The sequence below is a fragment of the Phocoena sinus genome, chromosome 9 (assembly GCF_008692025.1).
Source record: "Phocoena sinus isolate mPhoSin1 chromosome 9, mPhoSin1.pri, whole genome shotgun sequence".
NCBI lineage: Eukaryota > Metazoa > Chordata > Mammalia > Artiodactyla > Phocoenidae > Phocoena > Phocoena sinus.
This window is the reverse complement of record NC_045771.1, coordinates 10,825,278-10,839,329: the sequence shown is the minus strand read 5'-3', so window position 1 is coordinate 10,839,329 and position 14,052 is coordinate 10,825,278. Positions and strand designations below refer to the sequence as shown.

Genomic DNA, 14,052 nt, shown 5'->3' with positions numbered 1-14,052 from the left:
GACTGGGATTAAAAATCTTCCAACAAACAAAAGCCCAGGACCAGATGGCGTCACAGGCGAATTCTATCAAACATTTAGAGAAGAGCTAACACTTATCCTTCTCAAACTCTTCCAAAATATAGCAGAGGGAGGAACACTCCCAAACTCATTCAATGAGGCCACCATCACCCTGATACCAAAACACAAGGATGTCACAAAGAAAGAAAACTACAGGCCAATATCACTGAGACACACATATGCAAAAATCCTCAACAAAATATTAGCAAGCGGAATCCAACAGCACATTAAAAGGATCACACACCATGATCAAGTGGGGTTTATTCCAGGAATGCAAGGATTCTTCAATATACGCAAATCTATCAATGTGATAAACCATATTAACAAACTGAAGGAGAAAAACCATATGATCATCTCAATAGATGCAGTAAAAGCTTTTGACAAAACTCAACACCCATTTATGATAAAAACCCTCCAGAAAGTAGGCATAGAGGGAACTTAACTCAACATAATAAAGGCCATATATGACAAACCCACAGCCAACATCATTCTCAATGGTGAAAAACTGAAACCATTCCAACTAAGATCAGGAGCAAGACAAGGCTGCCCACTCTCACCACTATTATTCAACATAGTTTTGGAAGTTTTAGCCACAGCAATCAGAGAAGAAAAAGACAAAAAAGGAATCCAAACTGGAAAAGAAGAAGTAAAGCTGTCATTGTTTGCAGTTGACATGATATTATACATACAGAATCCTAAAGATGCTACCAGAAAACTGCTAGAGCTAATCAATGAATTTGCTAAAGTTGCAGGATACAAAATTAATGCACAAAAATCTCTTGCATTCCTATATACTAATAATGAAAAATATGAAAGAGAAATTAAGGAAACACTCCCATTTACCATTGCAACAAAAACAATAAAATACCTAGGGATAAACCTACCTAAGGAGACAAAAGATCTGTATGCAGAAAACTGTAAGACACTGATGAAAGAAATTAAAGATGATACAAACAGATGGAGAGATATACCATGTTCTTGAATTGGAAGAATCAACATTGTGAAAATGACTATACCATCCAAAGCAATCTAGAGATTCAATGCAATCCCTATCAAACTACCAGTGGCATTTTCCACACAGCTAGAACAAAAAATTTCAGTGTCTGTATAGAAACACAAAAGACCCTGAATAGCCAAAGGAATCTTGAGAAAGAAAAAGAGAGCTGGAGGAATCAGGCTCCCGGACTTCAGACTGTACTACAAAGCTACAGTAATCAAGACAGTATGGTACTGGCACAAAAACAGAAAGATAGATCAATGGAACAGGATAGAAAGCCCAGAGATAAACCCATGCACATATGGTCACCTTATTTTTGATAAAGGAGGCAGAACATACAATGCAGAAAAGCCAGCCTCTTCAATAAGTGGTGATGGGAAAACTGGACAGATACATGTAAAAGAATGAAATGAGAACACTCCCTAACACCATACACAAAAGTAAACTCAACATGGATTAAAGACCTTAATGTAAGGCCAGACACTATAAAACTCTTAGAGGAAAGCACAGGCAGAATACTCTATGACATAAATCACAGCAAGATCCTTTTTGACCCACCTCCTAGAGAAATGGAAATAAAAACAAAAATAAACAAATGGGACCTAAGAAACTTAAAAGCTTTTGCACAGCAAAGGAAACCATAAACAAGACGAAAACACAACCCTCAGGATGGGAGAAAATATTTGCAAACGATTAATCTCCAAAAGGTTAAAAGGAGATTAATGCCCAAAAGGACAAAGGATTAATCTCCGAAGTTTACAAGCAGCTCATGCAGCTCAATATTAAAAGACCAAATACCCCAATCCAAAAGTGGGCCAAAGACCTAAATAGACATTTCTCCAAAGAAGATAGACAAATTGCCAACAAACATGTGAAAGGATGCTCAACATCACTAATCATTAGAGAAATGCAAATCAAAACTACAATGAGGTATCACCTCACACTCGTCAGAATGGCCATCATCAAAAAATCTACAAACAGTAAATGCTGGAGAGGGGGTGGAGAAAAGGGAACCCTCTTGCACTGTTGGTGGGAATGTAAAGTGATACAACCACTATGGAGAACAGTATGGAGGTTCCTTAAAAAACTAAAAATAGAACTACCATACGACCCAGCAATCCTACTTCTGGGCATATACCCTGAGAAAACCATAATTCAAAGAGTCATGTACCACAATGTTCATTGCAGCTCTATTTACAATAGCCAGGACATGGAAGCAACCTAAGTGTCCATCGACATATGAATGGATAAAGAAGATGTGGCACATATATAACAGTAGAATATTACTCAGCCATAAAAAGAAACGAAATTGAGTTATTTGTAATGAGTTGGATGGACCTAGAGTCTGTCATACAGAGTGAAGTCAGAAAAAGAAAAACAAATATCATATGCTAACACATATATATGGAATCTAAAAAAAAAAAAAAGTTCTGAAGAACCTAGGGGCAGGACAGGAATATAGACACAGACATAGAGAATGGACTTGAGGACACGGGGAGGGGGAGGGGTAAGCTGGGATGAAGTGAGAGAGTGGCAGGGACATATATACACTACCAAATGTAAAACAGCTAGTGGGAAGCAGCCACATAGCACAGGCAGATCAGCTCAGCACTTTGTGACCACCTAGAGGGGTGGGATAGGGAGGGTGGGAGCAAGATGCAAGAGGGAGGATATATGGGGATATATGTATATGTATAGCTGATTCACTTTGTTATAAAGCAGAAATTAACATTCCATTATAAAGCAATTATACTCCAATAAAGATGTTAAAAAATTAAAAATGTATACTTCTTATAAGTTAAGAAGAATAAATAACATTGAAAATATTAAATATTTTAAAAATTAAGTCAGTGTATGAAAGTCATAAAATAAACTATTGTTAAAAAAAGAATGGCATGCCATATGCATCAAGGAAGTGGATCACAAGTAGTTGGACTATAACTACATATAATCATTGTTTATTGTATCTATATGTTTAATATTAAAACAGGTTACATGGAGCTATCAGCATGGAAAAATACATTGATAGTTACAAGTCACACTGTCCTTCAACTGAAATTTCAAATTATGTCTTTGGCATGAATCCAATGGTACATCATTGCTCTCTAAAATATGCAGTTTTGGGGCTTCCCTAGTGGCACAGTGGTTGAGAGTCTGCCTGCCTTTGCAGGGGACACGGGTTTGTGCCCTGGTCCGGCTGGGCCCGTAAGCCATGGCCGCTGAGCCTGCGCATCTGGAGCCTGTGTTCCGCAACGGGAGAGGCCACAAGAGTGAGAGGCCCGCGTACCGCAAAAATAAATAAATAAATAAAATAAAAATAAAATATGCAGTTTTCAAGCTGCTGCACGTTAACTAACAGGAAGTATAAATTGTATATCTTGGTTCATATCCTGTGGACCATATGGAATTAAGTGTTAGACCAGAGCTTGTCCCCCTTCTTGTCCAAAACCCAAAGGAATAAATAACTAAGGGCTGTAGACATAAAGACTAGTGATTAGGTGGTTGGTACGTAACCTAACTTGAAGCAGGTTATGTACACAGAGACCTAATCCAAGAAAAATCGCTAATGGCTATGTTTTCTTCTTTCCTCTTACATATTACTAGTTAAAGACCAAGAACGCATTATGATGATATTAAAACATCTTTCTCATTGCCTAACAATCCAGTTTCATCAGTATCAGGTCAGATAGCTTGGTAGTCAGCTGCCACGTGGTTACCAATGATCCCTGCCTCCTGATATTGACACCCTTGTGTAGTCTGATCCCACACTGTACCAGGGTTGGTCTTTGTGACTAATCACAACTGGCAGAAGAGATAATAAGGTGATATATCACTGATGAAATTAGGTTATAAAAAAGACCACTATTGGGCTTCCCTGGTGGCGCAGTGGTTGAGAGTCCGCCTGCCGATGCAGGGGACACGGGTTCGTGCCCCAGTCCGGGAAGATCCCACATGCCGCGGAGCGGCTGGGCCCGTGAGCCATGGCCACTGAGCCTGCGCGTCCAGAGCCTGTGCTCCGCAACGGGAGAGGCCACAACAGTGAGAGGCCCGCGTACCACACACACAAAAAAAGGACCACTATTTCTGTCTTGGGCTGGCTCTCTTGCATACATGTTTTCTTTTCCCTCCCTCTTTCCCCGGAAAGCAGCCTGCCATGCTGTGAGCAGCCCAATGGCCAGGAACTGATGTCTCCAACCAAGAGCCAGTAAGAAGTAACAGCCAGTAAAACCAACGAAGAACCACAGGAATAATCTTGGAAGAAATTTCTGTAGCCCCAGGGGTGCCTTGACATGATGGAAAAACCAGGCTACATTATAACCTCATGAGAAACCTTGAGCCACTACTGCCCTATTAAAGTGACTCTCGTATTTCTTACCCGGAGTCCCTGTGCAAGAGAAGAACTGTTTGCTGTTTTAAGCTGCTAAATTTTAGGGCAATCTGTTACACAGTAATAACTAACGAATACAGATGGCAAGAACCAGGGTATATTCTGTTTAAAAGCTGACAAACCAACTACTTGATATTTCAGCATTTTCAGAAATTAAGCAGGCAAACCAAGTAAAAGTCACGTATAGACCTGGATTTCTCCTATAATAAGAGTAAGAGGTACCTTGAGTAGTGCTGGAAGAAGCCAAATTCAAAAGGGTTAAGCAGTGAGTGACAGTAAGAAAGTGAAATAAATTCAAATTTGTCCAGACCCCTCCCCATCTTGTCTCGTCCTAGAAACACATAAGTCAATGATGTATCTATCGGGGGAAAAAAGTTGTATGAACCAATGTTGGCTACGAATCGACTTTATGATTTTAACAAAACTTTAGCATTTTAAATTTCTTCCTTATTTTACTTTCTTCAATAGAGCCTCAGTTTCAGCTTCATTGATGATCCAAACCAGGTAGGAAAAAAAGTGTATTTTCCACTTTCAGTGGAAATAACCTCCTTTCATTTGTAACAGAGCAGCTTAAAGATTGCTTAAGGTGGAGATAATGGCTTATATGAATTGTGTGTAATGCTGCATTAACTTGTTGTCATTACCATCATTATTAAAACTGCAGCCAAACATTCGCCATGTGCTCTACAGGGCACATTAGCTTATACAAGACATCACTGATGCCCTCTAAGAACAGATCCAAAGAGTTCAAAAGCAGTGAGTTCTCATAGATGCATGAAAAAAAAAAACCAACCTAGATTGTACTACATCAACTTAGAAGCACGCAATGTAGGAATTAGAAGATTCGGTTCATCTTATTTTTCAAACAAAACCTTAACAAATAGAAGTTAGCTTTGGAGGTTCAAATCAAGAGTGAAGCAGGAAATATAAGGGAAATTCATCTAAAGGTATTAACTCAAAATTTTCCTTCACCCCCGAGCCATTCAGAAACAAAAAAAGCTGGCTTCCCATTCTTTCCTGCTATTTCCTCATCCTGTCAGATTGACACTTGCAGTCTTGGCAAGCTGGCAGCATTCAAGAGAGGGAGAGAACAGTCACATCTGGCCAGATCTTCAACTGGTTTCTGGGTCTGCTTGCCCCCGCCTCTCCTGCTGTTTCTTCTGCTCCCGAAAATATGATTAATGTCTATGAATTTGCAAAACTCTGCATTGTAAGCAAGGCTGAGGGCTTTCCATCCCAAGGATGTTGAGGTATGGAGTTAATGAGAAGTGAGACTGCGGGGAATGAATAGAAACATGCCGTTGTTAAAGTAATTGAGCGTGAATATCAAACACTGACTTGGGAGCAGTCTTCATTTGCTGATGGAAAGGCTGATCAGCTAGTGGGTAGACGGGGTGTGCACAGATCTGCATTCACTGCTGGCCCCAGAATTTCCATCACAACAGCCTACACTTTATATAACCTTGGTACCTTGTTTCCTCACCTAGATTCATGCTTCCCTTTTTTCTCTTTCTTTTCTTTTTCCTTTTCCCTTCTTTCCTTCTATCCTCCCCTGCCTCCCCCTCCTTCCTTCCTACAAAAGTTTTCCTCTTTCTTCTTTATGAATTTATCTCATCCATCCCAGAGCCCTATAAAGAATTTAAAGTTTCTTTCAATAACTGCCGTTTCTTTAAAAAATGCACAATTTACTAATGCCAGTTCAGAATAACACAGATGATGGTGTTGTGGCTAGAAGAACTGCTGAGGCTATAATTATCATGTTAAACACCCTGCATTGTCCTCTAAAGCCAGTGAAAACTTGAGTTATTAATTAGTATAAGACACTCCTCTGTGTCCTTTATCATTCGCAATTAGATCATTTGTATGTTCTTAAGTGGCAAGGATCTTTGGAAGATGTGCACAATAGTGACAAAATGAACACCTTCATAAGCTGTACATTATTATTAATTTCAAGTTGTAATGAATAGTGTTATTCAGAACAGAGTAGTTCTGTTCTGAATAACACTATTATTTTAGTAATAGTTTCAAGAAAACTAATATTAAAAAAATAACTGGTTCTAAAATTCTAGGCACTCACAATTAGGGATTTTTATAAAAATTCATTTACAAAGATGTTTTTAATTTACAATAAAATGGACAACATTTAAATGTACATCAATTGGGAATTGGTTAAGTAAAATACAATACATTCATTAAATGAAATTTAAAATGTGTGAAAAATACATAATTAATGAGGATATAGGCAATACAGTATATTTTTAATGAGGCATAAAAACTATAAACTCATGTAAAATATACATGCTTAAAAGACTAAGCATTAATGTTTAACTGATGGTCATAGAAATTCTAATATTGTGTTCCCACTTGTCATTTTCTAAATTTCCATTTGAGTGTGTATGAAAATTGCTAGGAAAAAACTTCTTAAGTAACAAAGTAACCAAACAATGAGTTTCTCAATCCCTACACATACACCCAGAAAACCAGGGAAAAAACATAGGAAAAGCAATCATATGAGAAAGACCTTAAATATAGAAGTGTTAATGGTTTACCTTAATAGCGTAGTAGTCTCTAACTTCAGGCCTAATAGAATCAAAGTCTCCACTGATGAATTCAGGCAGAAAGCTGAAAGAAAGAGTTCCAAGTAAGTCAATTATTTAAGGCTACTTAGTTGCTAACCTTTAAAACTATGATTATTAAGGACCAGAGAGAGAGAGCTAATGTACTCAAAAGGAAAAAGAAATAGAGCCTATTTTCAGAGTGAATGGGATGTTACATCTTATATGCTTAGTTTCCATACAGTATGATTGAGGGCAACTCCACATATCCAACTAATGCGTCAACTTAGTCTATCAGTCAATATTTATCTTGCTTAAAAAAACATATAAAGGGGCTTCCCTGGTGTCACAGTGGTTAAGAATCCGCCTGCCAATGCAGGGGATGTGGGTTCGAGCCCTGGTCGGGGAAGATCCCACATGCCGTGGAGCAACTAAGCCCATGCACGACAACTACTGAGCCCGCGCTCTAGAGCCCGCGAGCCACAACTACTGAGCCCGCGCTCCATAACAAGAGAAGCCACCGCAATGAGAAGTCCGTGCTCCGCAAAGAAGAGTGGCCCCGCTCGCCGCAGCTAGAGAGAGCCCGCGCTCAGCAATGAAGACCCAATGCAGCCAAAGATAAAAAAATAAATAAATTTATTTTAAAAATATATATGTAAAGATAAAAGAAGATTATTGGTTTAAAAAAAGCTCTCAGTTCAAAACCCTAACACAAAGACTCATAGTCTCTGCATAGTCCCTTCTACAAATATATACGAACTTTGACAGTATTTTACCCTGATACCAGTTCAAAACTTCCAGTAGATTTGAACTGAACAAATGATGATGAGGATTAGGCATTCTTTGTAGAGCAGGAGTTAGTTCAAAACCATTTTCTAAGTATACGACGGACAGGGCTTCCCTGGTGGCGCAGTGGTTGAGAGTCCACCTGCCGATGCAGGGGACATGGGTTCATGCCCCGGTCCGGGAGGATCCAACATGCTGCGGAGCGGCTGGGCCCGTGAGCCGTGGCCGCTGAGCCTGTGCGTCCGGAGCCTGTGCTCCGCAACGGGAGAGGCCACAGCAGTGAGAGGCCCGCGTACCGCAAAAACAAAAACAAAAATATTCTACTGACGTATTTCTAGAAATAGGAATCTTCTAGATAGGTCTGCAATACCACAAAGGTCACGGTTACTAAATAAAGAGAGAGAATTCCCCCAAATGGATGTTTCTAATTATATCACTGTTACCTTATGTCTCTTCCCTACCATTTATATTTTTTCAGAACTCATTTTGGAAAACCTACCTTACTGTATCTACATAAGCCATCCTTTACTATTTTTTACGTAAAACACTGACATGACCTGGTAGAATTTCTTCCCACTTAAAACACCTAACTGTGGAGAAATAAAACTTCCCTGGACTTCTCAGTACTCTGGCCAAACACTCTTGCTTTCTGAGCTTCCGAAGTACCTATGATATAAAGAAGAGAATAGTTGCTTTCATGTCTTCCAGAAATATTCTGCTCTCCATAAACCATAAAAATTAGATCTAGCTTTTTAACCTAACTGTCCTGATTCAGAATCATAATATAACTTCTATATGTCTTCTCAAGATGGCCAAATTGTTACATAATGAACCAGGTTCCTAGTTAAAGGGAGACTGAATATTACTGCTGGGCATTATATGTCAAAAGAGATAAAGCCCCAGCACTTCCCTGGTGGCGCAGTGGTTGAGAGTCCGCCTGCCAATGCAGGGGATGCGGGTCCGTGCCCCGGTCCAGGAAGATCCCACATGCCGCGGAGCGGCTGGGCCCGTGAGCCATGGCCGCTGAGCCTGCGCGTCCGGAGCCTGTGCTCCGCTACGGGAGAGGCCGCAACAGTGAGAGGCCCTCCTACAGCAAATAAAAAAAAAAAAAAAAAAAAAAAAGATAAAGCCCCAGAACCTAGAGACATCTCTAGATCATAAAAGCTAAGACACACGGAGCTATGTGGCTCCTGGAGAGATTTTACTGTTATAAATTGTTAAATCGGTTGGGGTTAAGATTCAGGCCCATAAAATTTCTACCAGAGACTCTTTCAAGAGGGGAGAAGCACAGCTGCCACCTCCCACTTAATAAGTTAAGGGAAAATATCATTATTTCCTTGTCTTTCACATATGGAGTGTGCAGCTATTAGCACAGGACCACTGACCTATCATTGCGTGAGCCAAGGGATAAAAACTAGAGCACAGGAATTGATGCAATATCAAAATATAGCTGGAAGTGGCGCAAAAGGCAAGGAAGGCCTTCATATCCAAGAGGAGGTTGATAGGATTCCATGAAAGTTAAATATTTAATACTTGTTTCGTCTAACTTTTATTAGAGGTAATAAGAACTCTGACTCAGAGCTTCTTGTGTACACATTCAGGATAAAATTAATAAGGAAGAGTATTTAAAAACCCATTACTAACCTTATTCTTTTGTACAATGTTTTTAAGTTCTTAACCCAATTGGAAATAGGACTTCTTAGGTCGACTCAGTTAACTAGTCTATGTTGGACCAACTCTTCTTTGATCTATACATCTTCTTAGGACTAAATGGTTATGAGAAAATTCTACCACAGAGTTCTGTACCATATAAACTGCACAGTTTTGTCTTTTCATTAAACAATGATAATTACTTATTAAAATTTTCAATCAATTGATTTCAGAAACATTCACTGAACATCAGCCATGTGCAAAAAACAACAGTTCTCTCAGAATAAGGCAAAACTGGGAAGTAAAATAGGTTTCTAAATCACCTTGCCTGGTTTCAACATCTTCCTACAAACTTTTCTCCTCAAAACGTCCCTACCGTAGTATCTATGAATTTCAAAATTTCATTTTATACCTATTTTGGTAACTCCCTTATATCTTAATTAGGACTAAAGATAGACTATTAGTTCATATCTTTTTTTCTTCCTGTTGCAAAAATTAATTCATTTTCAAAGTTTCTTTCAAATGCCTCCACCTACCACCATTCAACCATACACAAGTTAAAACGCATATGGATCACAGAATATTCATGCTTCTTATGGTCTGAATGTTTATGTCCCCACAAAATTCATATTCGTATGTTGAAACCCAACGCCTAAATTAGGAGGTGATCAGGTCAAGAGGGTGGAGCCCTCATGAATAGATGAGTGCCCTTATAAGAGAAACCCCAGGAAGCTCTCCCCTCTCCCATCACATGAGGACACAGCAAGAAGACAGCCACCTATCTGTCTAGGGAAGAGACCTCACCATACAGTGAATCTGCTGGCACTCTGACCTAGAACTTTCCAGCCCCCAGAACTGGGAGAAGTAAGTGTTTGTTGTTTATAAACCATCCAGTCTATGGTATTCTGTTATAGCAACTTAAAGGGATTGAGACGTTGCTGGCAAGGATAAAAGGAATCATTCCTCCCATACCTCCATTATCCTTTTAAAGGAATTGAAATCTAAGAAGTCAAGTGAGTTTTGTGTGTCAAGTGAGTTTGGCCAGTACTTCACCATGTAAAGCAGTCATTTTAACTTAGGACTCTGGTTCTGTCAGTCCAAATCACGTGGCTTCCTAATAAGACCTACTCTATGTTCCTCCACAAACTTTAGCGCCTCAAATATCAAGAATCAATTTGGCAGTTTCCAAATACTACATTTTCTGACAATAAATAAAATGAAAAATAAAAGCTGATAAATGTAGTCAGCTGAACATCTATCCCCTAGGATATATCATCTTAAAGAGCATTAGATATTTTTCTTACTCTGCAATTAATGAAGGAAAGCAATCACGTAAATTCACTTATATATTCATGCAAAATATTAACAGGAAAACAAAATTATATAAATAAAAGATAACCAACTTCAGTAAGTTTTTAATATAATTTTCTCCAGTATAACACAGATGCTTTTAAAATGAATGAGGATGCTTATTTCTAAAAAGACTCATAGCAAAAATATACCTGGTATACACACTGAGATAACTAAAATAATTATAACATTTCCTGATATAATACACTAGTTTTTGAATCTTCCCGAAATGTGCTTTTGGACGTTGCAATTAAAAGCCCACCTAACATTTTCTGAGGCACCTGTTGCCAAGGCGCCTGGGCATTCTGAAGAGGTACTTGTTGGGGATGACACTTCACAGATGTAGAGCAACTATATTATGATATAAAAGACAGTGTACACAGGAGATAATTTTCAAAACTATTTGGAGACTGACTGCACATAGCAACTGATGAAGAGTAAATGGATTTGTGTCACCAGTGATCACATTTCTGTCTACTGTTGATGTACATCACACCAGTGGACCTCTTCTTAGTATCCTCAGTCTACCAGCACCGACTCGTTAGTATTAAAAGGTGTTACAAACTCTACAAAAATGGCATAGACTCTTGATATTTATATTTTAAATATTACTGCACTTGCTACTCACTAATGACAACATAAGAGATCAAAAAGAGTTGAGATTAATTCATGAGCTAAAGATCCATCACATGTAATAACTGAGAGAAAGGTTGACACATACAGAAGATATACTTAACCACGGTGTGTTACAACACAACTACTGTTTTTCATAAGACATTTTCTGACCACAGAGCCTTCTTTGCTCCCAAAGAAGATACAACCACTGCCTTCCAACTTCCATAGCAGTGAATCTCTTACTTTCCATTTCATTTTAAGCAATTTTATAAATGTCTTTTAGCTTCTTCTAGACTAAGTTCTTGGAGCAGGAGATCTCTGATTGATCTTGGTATTCCCCAAAGCACCAAGTACACAGATGGTGACAATAATGTAATAAAGTGAAAAGGCAGAGAAGGAGAAGCAGGAGGGATGAGGGGATGAAAGGAAGAGAAGTGGGAGTAGGAGGGAAAAGGAGAAAAAGGAAGAGGGGCGGGGGAAGGAAGAGAGGACAAAAAGAGGAAGCAGAGTGAGGGGAGGGGAGGGAAAGAGTGGAGAGGAGGAAGTAGAAAAAAATGGTAAAAAGGGAGGAAAAAGGCCAGGAGAGGGAAGGAAGGGGAAGAAGGAAGTGGGAAAGAACAAGGAAAGAAACCTTCAATATGAACTTCTTACTACGCCTGCTCCCTAATTCTTAGTTTGTCCAAATTATTTCACTTCTCTGAGCCTCATTTCGTCTTATGTAAAATGAGGATATAATGTGGAGTGGTTGTGAGGATTAAGAGTTAACATATGTAAAGGACTTAGAAAATGCCCCACACGAAGCAAGCAGGACTGAAGCCATTCAGTTAACATAAAAGTTATTACTAGAGAAGCTAAGTAACTTGTCCGAGGTTAGAAGGCTAATAAGAGCTAGAACCAAATCTCACGCCCAGGCGGCACCATCTTTATTCTCTAACAGCTCTCTACAGCCTCCCAGATACATGCATTTATGAAATGGAGGAAGAGTTTCTTGTGGAGAAAGTTCTCTACATAACTGCATTATTCCCCTCCTGATTTTATTCATCAGTGTTAATTTGGTCAACCCGTATGTATTAGAAAAGTACCACTGAGGCAGAAGGAAAGAAGGATTTGTGCTCATTGCTAAATAAAGGATAGGATCTTGATTAAAGGAATATGTTAGGAGGAGAAATTTTGAGAACATTGTTGAGAAAGATTATGGCTCCAGATACAAGAAAAAAGTAATGGTATCCAGTGTGAAGAAACAGGAATTGCTCATTCAAAGGTCTGAGCTAATTAATATTCTCTGCAAAACTGCATAACTTAATTAATAGGCAGGAAAAAATCAAGGGTGATCTAAAATACAATAAGTAAAAATGGTACCACTTTTGACTGTGTTTATAGATACAATCAGATTATTTTACTAAGTCCCGAATACAATAAAGGTTTCAAAGGTATTTAAATACAGACGGTCCCTGACTTACAACGGTTCGATTTTTTGACTTTAAGTGGTGTGAAAGCAATAAGCATTTAGGAGAAATCACACCTCAAATTTTGAATTTTAATGTCTTCCTAAGCTAGTGATATGACATACTCTCTTGGCGATGCTGGGCAGCCACAGGATCACAAGGGTAAACAACTGACACACAATAATTCTCTTTTTCATTTTCAGTGCAGTACTCAATAAATAAATTACATGAGACATTCCACACTTTATCATAAAACAGACTTTGGGTCAGGTGATTTTGCCCACCTGTAGGCTGTTAAGCGTTCTCTGAGTTGAAGGATTCCCTTGCCTGGCATAGGAACGTTTTCTTGCTACACTTCCATTAGAATATGCAACTTCACTTCTCACAAAATCTTGGCCCTTATTTGAAACCTGCCCTACTTGTATATCCAACCAGAGCTGCATGGTAATCAAGCAGCAGTGTGAGTACCAAGTTACTCCATACCATAAGCTATCAATCCCTAGGTATGCTCTGCTTATGCTTCTAGGTTTATGATTTATTTTAATGAATAGAGAAGTGGTAAAGAGAGGCACAATTATGAAATCATATGAGTCTTCGTGAAAGCATATTTCATTCTAGGCAGGAAACAAACAAACAAATGAATAATTCAGCTCTGTAACCGAGCACTCTGACTCAAAATAAACAATGCAAATTTTATGGATCAGTAAAAAGTTACAATACATAGACAGCTACTACTGCCCATGCTATGAGAATCCCCTCTCAACTGTAACAACTTGGAAAATCAGACAAAATATGTTAAACAATGGTATTCAGACAGTGGAAAGCAGGCAGCTCAGGACAGCTGCTGTGAAAAAAAGGGAAACAAATAAGATGAGCCCCTGTGATTCCTCAGCTTTCTTTCTGAAGGCAATTTCTATCTCAGAGCACAATGAGGGAAAACTCAGAGACCTGCGGCCTCCCTAACGTGAGGAGACCAAGATTAATTTTAAGGCAAGGTGAAGAGCTTGAAAATGCAGAAGATGGAACCATACAGAGAAAGAGAGGCCTAGAAAGCCTCACTCCTGGTGAGGATGCTATGAAGACTGTTGAAATGATAATAAAGGATTTAGAATTTACATAAACTTAGTTGATAAAGCAGTGGCAGGGTTTGAGAGGATTGACTCCAATTTTGCAAGACGTTCTACTGTGGGTAAAATGCTATTGAACAGC

General features: G+C 38.9%; 1 protein-coding gene across 2 annotated transcripts in view; it reads right to left on the bottom strand.

Annotated features, from left to right (window-relative positions):
- TPK1 (thiamin pyrophosphokinase 1) overlaps positions 1-14,052 on the bottom strand; it is a 339,062-nt gene that overhangs the window by 174,281 nt on the left and 150,729 nt on the right. For both annotated transcript variants that reach the window (XM_032644015.1, XM_032644016.1), the window contains one exon: positions 6,992-7,064. In XM_032644015.1, coding sequence (XP_032499906.1) covers positions 6,992-7,064 — 73 coding nt within the window. The remainder of the gene's footprint in view (positions 1-6,991; positions 7,065-14,052) is intronic.